This window comes from Urocampus carinirostris, chromosome 7 (assembly GCF_059441175.1).
Source record: "Urocampus carinirostris isolate Australia breed hairy pipefish chromosome 7, RoL_Ucar_1.0, whole genome shotgun sequence".
In the NCBI taxonomy this organism is placed as follows: domain Eukaryota; kingdom Metazoa; phylum Chordata; class Actinopteri; order Syngnathiformes; family Syngnathidae; genus Urocampus; species Urocampus carinirostris.
Genome location: NC_142355.1, coordinates 15,145,931 through 15,164,745, shown reverse-complemented (window position 1 = coordinate 15,164,745; position 18,815 = coordinate 15,145,931). Strand labels below are relative to the sequence as shown.

General features: G+C 36.8%; 1 protein-coding gene across 1 annotated transcript; it reads right to left on the bottom strand.

Moving 5' to 3' along the window:
* Positions 1 to 603: 603 nt before the first annotated feature.
* Positions 604 to 12,916, bottom strand: LOC148362430 (leptin-like). The gene is made up of 5 exons (XM_088339841.1): positions 12,863 to 12,916; positions 12,706 to 12,780; positions 12,441 to 12,554; positions 5,590 to 5,765; positions 604 to 2,329 (listed from the first exon to the last, which is right to left on the bottom strand). Exons 4-5 carry the CDS (start codon positions 5,737 to 5,739, stop codon positions 1,994 to 1,996), a joined length of 486 nt encoding a protein of 161 aa, XP_088195967.1. The 5' UTR covers positions 5,740 to 5,765; positions 12,441 to 12,554; positions 12,706 to 12,780; positions 12,863 to 12,916; the 3' UTR covers positions 604 to 1,993.
* Positions 12,917 to 18,815: the final 5,899 nt, after the last annotated feature.

Sequence of the window (18,815 nt, the reverse complement as noted above, 5' to 3'; positions counted from 1 at the left end):
ACTTTGATTTGCCATTGCAGTTGTTATTCCATCATGCAACTGGCATTAGTTTGTATGGTGTTTTCATGTGAAGCGTCATCGCCTCCTACGCATAAAGAACCCAAGATTCTCGGTACTGAAGACATTTGAAAATTGGCTTTTAAATTGCTTACAGTTGCTGGGATTTGGCCATGAAAAACCCTAGTTTTTGTAACAATGTAATTTGTGTGAGGATTTGTTTTTGTCAAAAGGACTGTGTGGAATATTTGACCACTAGATGTCACTATGGCTTAAGTGCAACCCCAAAATAATTGATATAAAGCACAAGAACAAATGCAAAGTATGGACACAAAACGCATTGTTTTACTTGCAAACTTTTAGGGGTTTTTTTTGTTACCCGTAGCAGCAAGATGGTGGACAATGATGTTACCTCTATTACATGAGGCTCATCTTATGCAAAATAAATGCTTTTTCCTTGACCTTATTGTTAAAAGCATGTTAATATTATAGTTCATGTATTGTTGCACAATATTTAAATCAGTTTTGTTTTTTGTGAAGGAATTTTTTTTACCATCCTTAGCCGCTAAATAATACACTGTCCCTTTAACTAGTTTATATTGTGTTCTCAGGGAAGGAAGTGGCAAAAAGGGCTCTTAACCCCCACAACTATGAAGAAGATGAGTGCCATTGTAAAATGAAAATTGTTGCTTTATTACAGTTTTCCTTAAATAGAAAAAAAAGATATTGCAGTATAAAAATATATAAAATACACATTTAGAGGCGATAAATAGCAACATTAGAAGAGCTGGTGATGATTGTTGACATAAATAAAAATCATGTTTAAATAAGAATAATGACCCAGTGGTTGGCACGATTGCTTCACAGTTCAGATGTTCTGGGTTTAAATCCAGGCTGTGCCCTTCCTGTGAAGCATTTTCAAGTTCTTTTGTCATGCTTCCTCCCGCATTCCACAAACATGAATGTTGGTTTCATTGAAGACTCTGATATACGACGCACAAAATCTGTTTTTGCTCTACTTAGCTCTTTTTAAAAATAATTTATAAAAACTATTCAAGTTGTCAGGAGCACTATCCTTCTGGATAAATTTAGCAATTTACTGACATACAGTATCTTTTCCACACTTGGCTAAGGAGCGCCGGACTATATGGTGTATAGTATTGAGATTACAGTAAGGCCTTTTGTGTATACTAGTACATTTCAATGTAATGAATTAATATGTGCTGCTAACCCAAAGCACAAAACATTTTATGCAATGGAAATCGAGCCCGAATAATAACGCTGATAGACCACCAGTGGTACAGATGACATATGAAAAGGCATTCGAGCTTATCTCATCACACTATATTTACTAAGTGCTACAACACTGATTTGCTTAGTGCATTCTGACAGGTTAAACTGTACTCTGTGTCAATAATCTCTCGGTTTAATATAAATGCGTATGTAGTATTTTGTTGAAACACTATTTTCTCCACTCCAACATTCGTTAGTGAAGAAGTTGAGATACTGTTTAACCTATTAGAATGCACTATGAAAATCAGTGTTCTTGGCAAAGGTAGTGTAATAATGAGATATGGGTTACTGCCTTGACATGTTGTTTGAAACACTGTTGGTCTAGTAATAATGTGGTACTCAAGTTCGATTCCTGTTTCATAAAATGTAATGGAGTTATGTCAGCAATGTTTATCGATTTGATCAACAATAGCACAAGCATTGCCCATGCTATTACTCTAAAACCTCGTTACGCATACCAATAATTACTGTATGCATTTCCATTTTCGCTGTGCTCAGCGGTATAAGATGCACCGGGTTAATAGGCGCACTTTCAAATTGGAGGTTTTAGGTGCACCCTATAGTCCGAAAAATATGGTATTTGCTTTCTCTGATGTTTTGATTCGGAGTGACGTCAAAATCAGCTGGATGCCTAAAAAAAAGTTTTGTGCTATTCTGATTTTGAGTCTGCAATTTAGAAAACACAATTTTTGGAGTTCCCATCTCAGCATTTGTCCAGATATTCCATGTTCTGCAGCATCCGAGTGAGGATGTCCTTGACTCTGGCTAGGGCCTCAATGCCGACTGTGAGGATGAAGCCTTGCTGGCTCTGCAGCCGCTGCAAGGCACCGCTCGGGGAAGTTTTGTTGGTTTTGGCCTCCGTGCAACGACCCTTCTTCCATTGACCGAGGTAAACTCTGAGCCATGAGATCTCTGCTTTCACTTGAGACACGTTCAGGGAGTCCGAGATGAGCTTTTCGTAACCGTCCAGGAGCGTGACCACCGAGGAAAGCCCGTCTAGTTGGTCGTTTGGCGGTGTCAGTGTCATGCCAGGAGGAACCTGCCGGGCAATCAACTTTGTCATTATGCATTAGTATTTTTCTTGTTTTCAGTTTCAAACAATTTTTCAAATGAATCAAAAAATCCAACGCCAAATAAACTGAAATAAAAACGGAAAAAAACTTCTACATCACATGTGGAGTGTGGTGCAATGCACTACGAATACAGAGGCGCCACAGATTCGAGTTCTGCCAAAACGTCTTTATATAATTCAACCCTAACTGTTAAAGTAGTCTTGATTTAAAGTCTTATTGGAAGGTGCTCGTTATAGTCCAAAAAATACAGTATATTTTGAAGTGGACATTTTGCAATGTGCCTTCAGCTCCAACCTGCAAACATTCTATTTAAAAAAAAGAGAAAATACAGGATAATGTGATGTTTTTACTTCTATTTTACGTTGTTTTCTTATTTAGTTATAATTATATTTCCAACTTGCCTCTTAGAAGTATGTGTGCTGCATTGCATGACAAAAAGTTGTTTTTGGGCAATAAATCAAAAATGGGTCAAAACATTTTTTTTACTTATTTGTTTTTTTTTTTTCATTTAATTGTTTACATAACTTTTTTTAACTTAGCATTTTGCATTGTGGAGCTAAAAGCCCCCCCAAAATTTGAATATAATAATATATATATATATATATATATATATATATATATACCAGCTCGGTGGCCTTGGGGGTAGGGCGCCCACCTCGACACTGGAGGTTCCAGCCTCGGCTGGGTCATAACTAAGACTAACAACATTGGTACCTATTGCCTCCCTGCTTGGTGCTTTACATTAGGGGATGTAAATTGGGGGATTGGTCACCTAATGACTCCTAACGAGATGTTGCAACACATCAATTGGGTTGAGCGAGGGGTTTAGGTATCTCCTCTTCTTAATCTCCCAGAAAGAGTAAAAAATGTCAAATGTGAATGTATTCTTGACTCTAGCCACCTCCCACTAGATATGGCTCTGGTATATTTATTCTTTCAGTCCTTCATTATCTGCACCGCTTATTCTCAGTAGGATCGCTGGGCTGCTGGATCTCAGCCATCTTCGGGCAGTGGGCAGGGGACACAGACGGTCACTCATTCACTCTTAGGGACAATTTGAACCGGCTAATTAACTTGACATGCATGTTTTTGGTATGTGGGGCAGGGGACCCAGAGTGCCCGGAGGAAACCCATGCAAGCACGGGAAGAACATGCAAACGTCACACAGGAAGGTGCTCTGGTGTATTTATATATATATATATATATATATAAATATAAAAATGTCCCTTATTTTTACCTAAAAGTTTTTTTTATGATTAATTGTATTATTCTAATATGCTGTTATTTTTCTTACATTTTCCCCATTCATTCCTTCATAAATTTGAGCTTGATATGTTGCCTTTTGGTGCCGAAAGAAACCTTCGAATCATGTTAAGAAACTATTTATAGATACAATTTTCATTATTATATTTTATCTTATAATAATGTTATATTATTATATTTATATTCAAAATATTTTTTTTCCTTGTTTTAATTGGATTTTTGCTACCATGCTGCAGTTTTACACTCAATTTTAGAATATATAGATAAATAGTTGTTAGAAAATAGTAAAATAAGGACATTGGTTGTAAATGCCAACAGGAAAGACTAATAACTACTAATAAAGACTATGGACTATGTTTTTCTATTATTTTTTTCTCAGTTTAACTTATTTTTTTTGCAGGGGCATATGTTTAAGATTAAATATCATTTTTCCATCCCTCCCCCAAGAACACTTAAATAATGACTCAATTAATGTACATATTCAGAACAGTATGTTAATGGGTATGTTAATGAACCACAATCCCCCACAATCCATTTTTCAATCCCCTCTTTCCTTGCTTGTGATTTTGTCAAGGCACTTGAATATATAACAGATCCATCCATCCATTATCTGCACCGCTTATCCTCAGTAGGGTCACAGGTGTGCTGGAGCCCATCCCAGCTATCTTTGGGCAGTGGGCAGGGGACACCTTGAATTTGTTGCCAGCCAGTCGCAGGGCACACAGGAACAGGCAATTCACTCGCTCATTCACACCTAGGGACAATTTGGACCGGCAAATTAACCTGACATGCATGTTTTTGGAATGTGGGAGGAAACCGGAGTGCCCGGAGGAAACTCACGCAAGCACAGGGAGAACATGCAAACTCCATACAGGAGGTTCGATCTCATGACCTCAGAACTGTGCCGCACACGCGCTAACCGCTAACCTGCCCTATATAACAGATCCCTTTCTTATTTCCTTGCCTTTGCCTCAGATCTGAGACTAGAGCATCTTTTAGAATTGAAATGACATAAATGTTAACTGATTTTTCACACTATAAGGCGCACCCCCAAAAAGGTTTTGTCATATTTTTTCATACATAAGGCGCACCAGACTTAAAATTGAGACAGTAGGACCTACTGTGTGTATTCATGTATAACCGGTGGGCTCCATTTATACTTTTGGCATATATTCATGCAATGATATATCGATGGGATATTTCGATGGGATATTTCGATGGGAAACAAACCCGAATAGTGGCGATAGGAACCGCATTATTTTACCCTCAGTGGTATGGATGACACACGAATAGGCATTAGAGCTTATCCCATTATCGCACTATTGATTTACTCCTGGCGCCAGCAACACTGATTTGCATAGTGCACTCTGATAGCTCAAGTGTCTCTCCACTTCTTCACCCGCGCGTTAATAATCTCTCGGTTAATCTGAACACGTACGAAAAAGAGCTCGCATAGTATTATGTTGAAAGTCTTTTTGTTGGTGAAGTAGTGGAGAAACTCTTTAACCTATCAGAATGCACTATGCAAATCAGTGTTGCTGGCCCTTCAAAAACAGTGTGATCATGATATACAAGTAAGCACTAATGCCTTGTCGCATGTCATCTGTACCCCTAGTAGTATAGTGTCGGCGCTCACACAGCCACTCGTCAGGTTTGATTCTCGTTGCATGCGATGTTTTGCATTTTAGGTCAGCAATGTTTACTCGATTAAATCTATCATTGCTCAAATGTTTGCTCAAAAGCGGTAATATAGAGTAAAATCTTGGGTGTAAAACCTTGTATTGAGAAAAATACCTATAGTTACTGTATGCATTTTCACTCGTATCCACCGTATTCTGCTGTATATAAAGCACAGCCGCACTTTCAAGTTTAGGGCCAGTTTTTGTTTTTTGGGTGCGCCTTTTTGCCCTTTTCAACGACTTTGTTCTATAGTTTGAGGTCACGGGCTTTCCCTGGATGTTACCTGTATTTTATTGATCCTGGCCAGTAGCTGCTTGGACCTCCCCTCCACCGTTGCTTTCATCCTGACCACTTCCATGGACATGGGGGCCGACCAGACCGGGCCCCACACTTGCGAGACAGACACCAGGACGGCTAAGGTGATGTAGTCCATTGTGTTGTCTTTTTTTCTTTTTGAGGCTGCAGATCCCGGGAGAAATGCCAACAGGTTTTTTAATTGAGGTCTTTTGTGTGCTTTCCCAAGCAAACAACAAAACCGGTCACTTCCTTCCACTTATTGATGCAACTTGTTTGATCATGTCTGCAAATATTTGCAAAACCTACAAAAGGAAAGTTGGGTACAAAGATTGAGCGTTTCCGCACGTCTGGGTTTATCCTAATTTGGGCTGGCACTGCAATTCTTCTTTGGCGCGTCTCATTCTCAGTCAATATTTGTAGACGACCGAAGTATATTTTTGACAGTACATCGATCTTTGCTTTTCAAAATAAAATACTTTAGTTTTATATATACAAGTATTATTTGATACTATTATTGACAATAGTAATATGTTTTATTTTTAAATACTGTAACTTTGAATCAGTTTTTTTCACTATAGTCTTATGCACTATAGATGGATTATTTGATAGTTGTATCATGTTTACAATAGTACTATGTGGATTTTTAAGATTTGTACTTTGAAGAAGTTTACTGTAGTGTATTTTTATGTATAAGTATTATTTGGTATTTACTGTGTATCATTTTTACCACGGTCCTACTTTGTATATTTAGAAATTTTAATTTGAAGCAGTTTATTTTTGTGTAGATCCATCTCTTAGTATTATTTTATATTTACATTATGTTTACAATAATAGTGTTTTTAAGTTTTTTTACTTTGAAGCCGTTAATTGGAGTGTAGTTTTATGTACCATATATGTATTAGTTGATGGTTATATCATTTTTACAATAGTAGTATGTGGATTTTTAGGATTAGTACTTTGATGAAGTTTACTTTAGTGTAGTTCTATTATTTATTATCTCATCTCATTACCTGCACCGCTTATCCTCAGTAGGGTCGCGGGCAGTGGGCAGGGGACACCCTGAACTGGTTGCCAGCCAATCGCAGGGCACACAGGGACAGACAACTCACTCGCTCATTCACACCTAGGGACAATTTGGACCGGCCAATTCACCTGAAATGCATGTTTTTGGAATGTGGGAGGAAACCGGAGTGCCCGGAGGAAACCCACGCAAGCACGGGGAGAACATACAAACTCCGCACAGGAAGTCTGGAGCTGGATTTGAACCCACGCAGGAGGTTCCCACTACCTCAGAACCGTGCCGCACACGGGCTAACCACTGCGCCGCCGTGCTTATTTTTTTAGTATTATTTATTATTTACTGTATATTATTTTTACCATGGTAGTACTTTGTGTTTTTAAGAATTTTTATTTGAAGCAGTTTGTTTTGGTGTAGTTGTATCTATTAGTATTATTCTATATTTACATCATTTTTACAATAATAGTATTTTTACGTTTTTTACTTTGAAGCCATTAATTGTTGTGTAGTTTTGTGTACTATATATGTATTATTTTTCACATTATATTTACAGTCATGTTTGAATTCGTAAGGTGTTAATTTTGAAGATGTTATTTTTAGTGTAGTTTGATGTTTAGTATTTTAACTTTGTATTATTATGTCTTTTTCTATGAAGCTATTTATTTTAGGGTCATTATAATTGAATTTTCAATTTAATTAATTTATCTTGAAATGTTTTTTAAATGTTCTCTTTTCATCATGTCTCTTAATTTTGTTTTCAGTTGGACTTCTTGTACAAATAATCAGAAAAATTACTGAAAATATTAAGTAAAACACAACTGCGCTCCGCCAACCGTTAACTTTACAAAATAAAATATAAGAAAATAAAAAAAAATATTTTTTATTTTTTTCAGGTTAAGTTTTTTTCTGTTTTGAAAACATCTGCATTTTTTAAAATAACAGTATTTTTATATATACGTGTTATTTCATATTTATATCATAGTTACAATAGTAGTGTTTTGTATTTTTAAGTATTTTACTTTGAAGCAGGTTATTTTAGTGTAGTATCATGTATAGGTAGGTGTTGTTTGACATTTATATCTCACTTAATAACAGTATTTTTAAGTACAGTATTTTACTTTGATGCAGTTTGTTTTAATGTCGTTATACTAATAATTGATTATTTCTTTTAAATTATTTTATCCTTGAAAGTTGTATAAATATTTTGTTAAGTCTCCACATTTGGTTTTTAATAATAACATCAAAATACGATACACGAACATGATTTACTGTATTTATATTTATGAAAAAGTACAGAACATTAAAGAGTTAAACACAACCGCAGTCCAGGATGTAACAATAACTCTCACATAATTAAATACATGTTAAAACTATTTTTTTTTATCGGGGTTGTTCATTATCATTCCTGGGAAATATTAGCAACTTAATAAAGGTCGCAAATCAAACAAAAAAAATGTTCATATTTTCCCTTTTTTGGTGATACATTCCTTAAATTATTATTTTTAGGATCATTTTTGTGTCTCAAACGTAGTTTGAATTCATTGAAAATAAATGCTCAGTTACTACCAAAAAGTGCAATCAAATAATTGGAATGTAGCAGAGGTCTTTGAGGGTTTTTGATTTTACAAAATATATAAAAGAAAACAATCTTTTTAAGATATTTTATTCTCTTCATAATTATTCTAATTTATTAAAAATCAATGAAAAGTGAGCAACAAAGTGCACTAAAATAATTCGTATGTGGCAGAGGTCTTTGAGGGTTTTTGATTTTACTAAGTATATAAAAGAAATTAATCGCCCCTTTTAAGATCAGATTTTCTCTCTTCCACGTAGTTTTCATTAATTAGGAATAAATGGTAGTTTAGCGACATAAAGTGCCATAACATCCTTGGAACATAACAGGTTTGAGGGTCTTTGGTTTTACTAAGTGAAAAAAGTAAAAACATATTATAAAGATGAATTTTCACTTTTCGACAGTTTTAAATTACTTCAAATCAATCTTCACTTAACAGCAAAAAGTGCTATTGAATAATTGAAATCTAGCAGAGGTCTTTGAGGGTTTTTGATTTTAATAAGTATATAAAAGAAAACAATATTTTTGAATATATATTTTAAAATACATTTTATTCTCTATTTTTGATGGTTCTATTTGACTAAAAATTAACGTTCAGTTAGCAACAAAGTGTAAAAAAAATTGTTATGTGGCAAAGGTCTTTGAGAATTTTTGATTTTACTAAGTATATACAAAAAAAGTCTATTTTTAGGATTATAATTTCATTTTTCAACATAGTTCATCACAAATAAATGTTCAGTTAGCGACAAAAAGTGCAATCAAATAACTGGAATCTAGCAGAGGTCATTGAAGATTTTTCATTTTACTAAGTATATTAAAAAAAAACAATATAGTTCTAATTTATCAAAAATAAATGTTCAGTTAGCAACAAAGTGCAATAAAACAATTGGTATGTGGCAGAGGTCTTTGAGGATTTTTGATTTTACCAAGTATATAAAAGAAAATCTTTTTAAGATATTTTATTCTCTTCATGTTAGTTCTAATTAATTCAAAATAAATGTACAGTGAGCAACAAAGTGCAATAAAACAATTGGTATGTGGCAGAGGTCTTTGAGGGTTTTTGATTTTACTAAGTATACAAAAGGAAAAACTGTAAATTCTAACTGGTGATCAAGATGAACAACCCATATAACACCAAATCACAAACCTTTATGTCCCTTGCGCACATCTTAATGATATCAAGATACCGCCATTGAAATGAAGGTTTCAGGAGCTACTCAACTATCGTTTTCGCGAATAGTGCATTACCAATAATGGAAAGGAAGAAACCGTAAAGGTGCAAAATGAAGAGTAAAGTCGCACTCACCTTTGTGTGGGGAATGTGTCCACTGTTTGGCCACCATGGGCCATTCTTATAGCGCAGGGATGTTGAGTCACCTCTTACTCATCGTTTTTCCCCAAATACCCCCCTACCCTCCCACCACGCTGTTCACCTTCCTCTTCCCAGCGCCTCTCATCATTACCAGGTTTAAATACGCAAAAATTACCATTGGCTTTTTCTTTTCGGAAAGTTTACTTACCATTTTAAAGTCAAAAATTAACAAGGGCACATAAGTGGAAAAATATTGTATAGTCACATTTATTGGTGTAGCCCTTAATGGCGGAGTCTTGAAGGGCTGCGAAGAGCACCATTACAACATCCCATGATTTGAAGCCTACACCAGGGCAAGGGAAAACTTAAAAAAACCCATCAGCATTAAGAAAATAAAGGAACGTTGAGCCCGTAAATGAGGCTACCAAGGCTGCAATGGATTTGTACCACCATAAAAAACGACTTTATAATGTTTGTTTGGCAAACAAGTAAGTTACCTACAGTCAAATGGGAACAATAGTTTTTTTTCACACTGTAAAAACATCCATCCATTATCTGCACAGCTTATCCTCAGTACGGTCACGGGGGTGCTTGAGCCCAGCCCAGCTATCTTCGGGGATTGGGCAGGGGACACCCTGAACTGGTTGCCGGCCAGTCGCAGGGCACACTGGGACAGACAATTCGCTCGCTCATACACACCTAGGGACAATTTGGACAGGCCAATTAACCTGAGATGCATGTTTGGAGGATACCGGAATGCCCGGAGTAAACTCAAGCAAGCATGGCGAGAACTTGCAGACTCCACACAGGAGGTTCGATCTCATGACGTCAGAACTGTGCCGCACACACGCTAACCACTGCGCCGCCATGCTGCCCGTAAAAAACACGATTTACCTTATTTTAAGTATTGCTTATTTTACTGCATTTCCTCAATTAGTATTCAACTTTAATATTATTGTCAAATATGCTATATGCACACTGAAAAGGTTTTTGAGTTTTTCCTTGCCCTCATGTAGGTTTTAGATCAGGGGATGGTGTAATAATTCTGTAGTTTGCAATAATCTGTGGTCTGTGCAGCCCTTTGAGACTCTTTGTGATTCAGGGCTATACAAATAAACAGGACTTGACTTCACACAGATATAATTACTTCCATCTCCCCGTGTGCAATCATGGACTGAATAAGACACAATACAAGTTTTCTTTTGTCTTTTTTTTCTGTCAAGAAAAAAAGTATGCATGTCAAAATGTATAGGTTTCGAAAAAGATTTGTGCAAAGTATAGCCGGTATCTAAATAGAGCAGTTAGTGTCTTAATTAAAACCAGGTTTTCGTACTTGTACGTGTTTCCATTGTGTGTTGACCTTCAGCCCCTTGCTCATTCTAAATATTGCCCAATGGCAGCCAGCAGGTCACCGGTGTTTTTTTAGCATTAAGCAACTCTGATCTGTACTGTAGCGATGCATTCAAATCATAGTTGATATTTTTTTTACAAATGTATTGATTTTAAGTTAATTTAATACGCAGATATTTTTATTTTAATGTATTTCTTTTTCAGCGCAATTCAGGCCAAACAAAGACCCAACACTAGTAAAGCAGTTTTGATTATTAAACACATCTCTGTTCACATGTCGAATGAGAGTTGAAATGGAATGAACAAAATAAGAATGGAGTATAATAATTTATATTTAAAATGCAATAACTTGTGCCAACACATTACAGGTAATCGAGTCAAATAACATTTAGCATGATTCAATTTTAGATTTCTCACACAATTTTACGATCAGTGACTTTCCTCCATCTCTCTATACTCTCTGCCCGCCTCACCTCCATGGGGAGTAGAGCTTTCAGCCACTCTGCCCCCCAGCGCTGGAACTCACTGCCGCCTGACCTCCGAAATTCTGCGACCCTGTCCACCTTCAAATTTTGACTCAAAACTCATCTCCTCAGACTTGCCTTTTCTTGACCATTTGCCTCACGTACTGCCCCTTTCAACTCTAATGTGTTTTATTTACCCTTTATTACTTGCTTGTTTTAGTCTTAGTTCACTCTTGCTTTATTGTTGTTCGTTACTATATGGGTGTCCTGAATGACAATTCAAAATACAATCTATTGTTATTATTATTATGATTATTAGCTTACTTGCGAAAGGTAGTCCGATGGACATTTCTTTTTTATTTATGTAACACTGGAAATCACTCTTGCTTCAAATGTGCCTAGTACAATCTGGTTTAACAAAACGACACAAAAAAAAAAAAAAAAAACTTTCGGAAAAAAGGTGTTTTACTATATATTAAAGACAACCCAGTGCCAGTAGATTTCAATAATTTTGACTTATCGTTTTAAAAAACTGTGTGTGAGGGCTACTAAACGCAGATCAAATGAAAGATTGGACCCATGCCTTTAAAGGGATGCCAAATTTCTAAAACATACAAAATATGAGAGATTAGTTCATGTTGTTTTGCAAAATATCTATTTATAAATGTTATTGGTATAATTAAATTTTGAAGACAGTCCGTCTTGTCTTTGACTTCCTGAAATCTGACCTCGTGAGCAAACCAGCACCCTAGCAAAAAAGTCACCCTATTGGTTTACATGTTAACAAGACGAAACAGCTTTGAGTGTTTTAAGCCAAGTTTTGGTATTTGCCTGGACTGTTTTTCGCAGGTGGGTGCAGCAATGGTACAACAAATGCCAAGCAGCTAAAATGGGGCTAACTGGCAAAAGGTTAGCCGGCTGCTAAAAATAGCTAACCGGGACCGTTCGGTGGAAAAACAGGAGGCTGGCTGACTGAAGCCATACAGTAAGCAGCCAGGATGACCTCGATTCCACGACAAAAGAGGATTAAGGCAACAAACAATAACAGGGAACTATCTGGACAATAGTAATTGAAAGACAAGCGGCGAAAAACACGTGAGGAAAAGTCACAATCACATACCTAAAATGAAATGACGGCAAAAAAGGAACGCACGCTGTGAAAGACGGCAGGTAAACTTATTGCACGAAGCTTGAGATGATCAAAACACTCGACTCAGACAAAACAGAAGTCCCCCTGCAACATGGAAAGCAAAGTTCCAGTTACTCTGAGTGGAAATGAGCACGATCCATTTGCTGTTGTCTTTCGGGGGGATATGAGATCCAAATGTCTACTTTGAAAATTAATTTTCCAAGATCCATGGGTGGTAAAATATTTTGAAACATACCTGCATGATTGTGGGGAGGAACACTACATGTTCTGTGCCTAGTTGGGAACCAAAAAAATGGGTCTTTTGTAATCCCTTAAACCAGAAACAAAACGTTTTGTTAGACCATATTTCGTTTTTCAATAATCTGCTGTAGAAAATAGAAAAAAAGTCTCACTTTTCAGAGCAAAATGAACAGATCTTCTTTCCTTGACTTGAAATTTCTGTGGATTTTCTTAGAAAAAGAGGTGTTAGTTAAGTATTGGTCTAGCTTGATTTTCTCAGAACCATAAAAGGCATTGCATAGATGATATTGGAACACGACAGTTGGATGTCAGATATGTGCTTTCAATGGAGATGGACCATTGCCAGTATTCCGATTATCTAAAGCCATGTAAACCGAAATCCGATTAAGGGGTCTTGGAGTATTCCAATTGCAATGGTTGGGTTAGTCCTTTCATTTTCTGATCACTCACGCAGGTATACGGATATGAGTTATCCCATTGCTTTTGCTCGCCCTCGTAATCAGAATACTTGCAAATGGCATGCACAGAGAGATGTCTTTTGACTCAGTTGGATTCCTCCAAAAATCTTACTTTGGATTCTAGCCGGACTATAATTTGCGAGTGAACATAGTCAATACCACTCAACTAGTTAATATTTTTAAATTCTGAGTTAAGAATCAAAATCTACCGGTTGTTATCATCGGTGTCTGAAATGACATCCGCCCGGACACCCAGGGCGTACATTTTTTACGTCGAGCTTACAAAACGTCTCTGGGTGTCCGACAACTTTTTTAAGAAAAAAAAAATCTTTTTTTTTCTTTTCTTTTAACTAATAAAACGTTTTATTCCAAAGCTTCAATAGTTTTGGAAATTTCTGAATTTCAGTTCTTCTAGAAATTTCTGAATTTTGGTTTGTTTGGCAATTTGCATACTCGGCAGCCAATCAGAAGCCTGCATCGAATAACTTTGTACATACGGACTTTCCCGAGCGTTATAAGGTCGTGCATTTGCATATCAATTTCCAAAGTAGATGCAGTGAGAACACAAGAAAAATTGAGAAGTGGTTAGGAATTAAACCAAAACCTCAGCCCCAGAAGAAAAATTCAAAAGAAGCTAACAAAATTTATGACGTAAACGTATATTAAAAGCATCGTGGAAAGAGGACTTCACGATAAGTGGTTAGGAATTGTTAAGCTTTGTCAATTTAATAGCGCTCTTACTTGTGGTATTTTGGTAAGACGTTTTCCTTTGTGTGACGTCATTACGCACGCACCATATTTGGTTTTGCTAATTGTTGATCCCCATGTTGTATTGAGTGGAGCTGTGTTTTTGTTTGCTTGCTGTTGAGGAATAAATATGCTTGAAAGGCTGAACCACAATGTCCTGTTTATCTTCTCACGCATGAGGAAACTGCACAGTCTGCACAGTCTTACCAGGAATCAAGCCGAAACCTCAGCCCCAGAAAAAAAGATTCAAAAGAAGCTAACAAAATGGATGACGCTACAAAACATAAACGTACATTAAAAGCATCGTGGAAAGAGGAGTTCACGTGGCTTGTAGCAGATGACGCAAGGCAAACAAAATAAAAGTACCGTCATTTAAATCAGTGTCTGAAATAACGTCTGCCCAGACGCCCGGGGTGTGCATCTTTTACGTCGGGTGTACAACTAACAAAACGTCTCCGCCCGAGTGGCTAAAAAACTTTTTCAAGGAAAAAAAAAATTTTTCAGTTTTCTTTTTTTCCTTTATCAAATCAAACGTTTGCTTTATTACAATTTAGAAATCTTCGTCCAATTTGGAAATTTCGGAATTTCGGTCCCTCTGGCAATTTGCATACTCTGCAGCCAATCAGAAGCCTGCATCGAATAACTTTGTGCTTCCGGACTTTCCCAAACGTTCTAAGGTCACGCATTTGCATATCATTGTGCAAAGTAGAAGCACAGAGAACACAAGAAAAATTGAGAAGTGGTTAGGAATCAAACCAAAACCTCAGCCCCAGAAGAAAAATTCAAAAGAAGCTAACAAAATTTATGACGCTACTAAACGTAAATGTACATTAAAAGCATCGTCGAAAGAGGACTTCACGTGGCTTTTACAACGCACCGCGAACATTGCATGAATGAAGATGAGTAAATACAGGTACATACTGATGGCAGATGGAAAACAGAAATGTCATATACATGCAATGAATGTTATAAGTAGATTTATCATAAACTTAATTTTAAAGTGCTGTTCTGTTATATATTCTGATTATCAATCCTTAATACTTTGCAACAATGTTTTTATTTGCGATTATTGTGTTTCAAGATATGAAAAAATGGGACAGGCAACTTTATGGCTGTTATGCTATATTCTGTCGAGTATTGACAAAATTATTGTTTCTCAAGGCTCAACAATGACTCAGCTTCGGAAAACACTGAGCTCTTATTGGCTGTTATTTGAGCCTTGAGCATTTATGTTGTCATGATCACTTAATGGAAGCTCTCAGACATGGATATGCCGAGGCTCACATATTAAAAAAAAACAACATAAAGTTCCTTTCAAATTGAAGCATGGGAGTTATGTAAGATGGTTGGTGTACAATTAAGACTGCAGTGACAATGATTTTAAAGCCGTGGCAGCATAAGGCAGTCTACTTTAAAGGAAAAGCATCCAAAGTGGGCCAAGTTCGAAATATCCCCTCTTGATTCATTCGTGTACTCTCCAGTATTTGCTCACTTTTCAACCAATGTGACTCAAGAAAGTGCCCAATATATTTTTTTCCAAAAAAAAGCATTCCATTGATAAGAGAGTTTTGCTTTCTGTGACATTCATCCATATGAAATTTTCATTTATTTTCAATTACTAATTATATGCTATTGAGGTATAACAGGGTAATATGTTCTTGAACTTCTTTAGTAAAGCTTTTTAAGATTACACAATAAAAAGAAAAATAGATTGAATTAGATATATTATCTAATAAAATCAAAATCTTGCACATAATTTAGTTGATTTTAATCAATATTTTCTTATTTTGCTAATTTTAAATAATTTTTTGGTTATTAGTTTTAGACTTTTTTTCAAAATAGAGTAAAATTTAAAATGTCAGCAAAAATGTATTATCTTATGTATTATCTGTATTATCTCCTTGGGCATGGGCCTTTGGGACCACAAATGATAAGAAAATACTTCTACTTTCAATTCAAGCCACATAATTTAAAGAAGCTGTGCAGATTTTGGAACCTTTTCTCATTGGTTGTGTCATCATTGGAACCTCCGTCAGCTTGTTCGTGATGCAGGTGCAAGCACCCGCATTTCTTAGACATGCTTGAAAAAATTCTTTTTTTTTCATCTTTTTTGGGGTTTGGGTTGGCGTTAGGACTCTACTTTTCTTACTTTCACCGTTTTCATGATACACTAACAAATAGTAGAAAAATATGACCCGGCGGCAATGAGCATTACGTCAGTTTCCATCCCTGCCCTCCGTTCTTCTTACTCAATGTGTTCTGCCCCAAACAGCTTTGAAAAAAGCAGAAATAAATACAGAAGGGCATTCTTAACACATACTTAATAGAGAAATATTTCACTTTCAACATTTTTTAAAGGACACCTTTAAACAAAACAACATACAATGAACAAGAAACTTGTGCGGGGATTTACATTTAAAACCTTTCAAGATGAATAAAATTGTGCCTTGGCTCAAAACACTGTCCTCGTGAGTTTTACACTTAATTTTGTGTTTTAACTTTACGTAATTTTAGGATGGAAATTCATTAAACATAGGAATATTTTAGATACGTCTTCAAAGTTTTAATTATCCCATCATTTTTTTTTAATTCCGGCATTTCAGTTCCTGGAATTTCTCAACTATTTTGGTGGGCTACAAATCCGATTGGTAAATAGACCAATAGAGCGATAACTACTTTCAAGGTGGTCTAAAGGGTAAATTAAAAAAAAAACTAATATGCCGGTTTCATTTGTTTGTTTTAGATTTCTCTCATGGTAATTTACTGTAAACTCCACACACACTCACACTGGGAGGGACTAAAATAACAAAACAGGCCTCATAAAAATTACACGTCCTTAATAGCAAGCTAAGCCCGGGCAATAATGTGACGCTAACAAGAAAATTGACGAGAAAAGGCGCCGTAAAGAACACGCTTCTGGGAATGAGAGTCAAGCGATGGCAGAGTTTGATTCCATTTGAATCTTCACCGGGAATTGTCTATTATTCATGGGAAGAAAAAAAAACATGGATGGACGCTAGTGTTAGAGAGGAGAATGGAAGAAAAAAAAACAGTGTTTCTTTTTTTGCCAGCAACAAATCGGGTTATAAACGCTCACATCTGGAATTAATAACAGCTGCCGGTCACTCCACAGTTTCTTAACAAGGTTTTTTTTTTTGCATGCTGGAATTGACATCACGGTTGACAGGAACTACTTGAAGTGAATGGTGAAGTGAGCGCAGGAATAATTGGATTGGATTTTTGCGTTTGTCCCCTGCTGGGATCAAAGATTCTATAAAATATGCCAAGTGATTATCCTGCGTGTGGAGTTTGCACATTTTTTTTTTACTGTCAAGATGTTTTCGCCTTAACTCATTCAATGCCAGACCCATCCATCCATCCATTATCTGCACCACTTATCCTCAGTAGGGTCGTGGGGGTGCTGGAGCCCATCCCAGCTGTCTTCGGGCAGTGGGCAGGGGACACCCTGAACTGGTTGCCAGCCAGTCGCAGGGCATCAATGCCAGACGTTTTTTTTAAATTAGGAAAGCCGGTGCCAGCCAATTGTTGCCATTTTGACACATTTTTGAAGGCATACAGAACATTTTAGTTAGGAGTAGGTAAGGCGCCGCCATCCTGTAGTTGCCCAAGGTACACCACAGGAAATGCTGCCCCTACACTCCTGGTGGTTAAGAGTGTCACAACTCACACCGAATCAGGACCCAATTGCGTAACGTTTACCACAAGTTTTATTGAAAGAAAGAGGAAGGGCTGCACCCACAATCCGGCACTCGCATGACGTGGGAAGCTAGTCGCTCTCGCAATCAGTGTGATCCGAATACGGAAGTGGATCTTCCGTAGCGGGCTATGGCGGTGTCAGGGAAAAAAAGGTCGATAGCCGGGACAGGAGAGCAAAAACGTAGTCGCTGTCAGAAACGGGTCGTAAGCCGGGACGGGAGAGCAGGCGTGGTCAGGATCAAAAAGCAGGTCATAGCTGGAGGCAGACTGGGAGATCAAGAACCGGCAGGTGGAAAAACGGGTGCAAAAACGGGACAGGCTTGCCTTGTATCAACAGAGGTTCGCAGACGGACTGACAAAAGGAGATTAACTGGACTGGGTTTAAAAAGCGACAGGGAGCCAATCAGATCTGGCGCCAAATGAGGGGGCACAAGTGCTCCAAATCGGTAATCATGACAAAGAGATCAAACCGACGAACTAGCCACATGTACAGGGTTACCACGGATCCTTGAAAACTTTTAAAAGGCGTTGAATTTGTGATTCTAAAAATAAGGCCTTAATTGCCAATTTTCAAAAGTCTTGGAAATTTGAACACATAAGATTTATATTTGATTGAGCTAAAACAGATTTTGTAACATTTTTCAATTGTCTTGTTTAATAATTTACTGATTACTTTCTTGGCAACATCAGGTGACCACAATAATGGTACTATGAAAACGGTGATGTGCTTTCAGTTGGACCTTTCGGAGCGGTCACATTTTTGGGGTCTACCCACAATACACATGGTCACTACGGACAGAGATGTTTACTTTGGACCAAGTGTAAAATTAATTTAATTTGAATTTAATCTAAGTTTTTTTGATACGTTTTTCGCTATGGCCTAAAGCTGTGCCAGGTAATGTGCACGAGGCACGAGGTATTGTGTGCAAGAATTATATATGTATTTTGCTTTGTGTGTTTCAATTGTGTTTTTGAAAAAAAAATTTTAAGTCTTAAATTTAACTTGCCTTAAGCTGTAGGAACCCTGCATATAGACATAGGACATATATAAAGTAGCTTCAACCCTCATCTTCCATCAGAAAAAAAGTATGATTCCAGCTTTCATCATTGTTTAGTAACCAACAACTGAACATTGCTAATTTTTGTGAAAAGGGTGCATTTCAAGCAGAAATTTCACTTACAT

Excerpts from the sequence above, each read along its gene's own strand:
- LOC148362430 (XM_088339841.1), bottom strand. The coding sequence starts at position 5,739 with ATGGACTACATCACCTTAGCCGTCCTGGTGTCTGTCTCGCAAGTGTGG. Across the intron at positions 2,330-5,589 it reads CCAGGATCAATAAAATACAG|GTTCCTCCTGGCATGACACT; the intron begins GTAACATCCAGG and ends ATTGCCCGGCAG.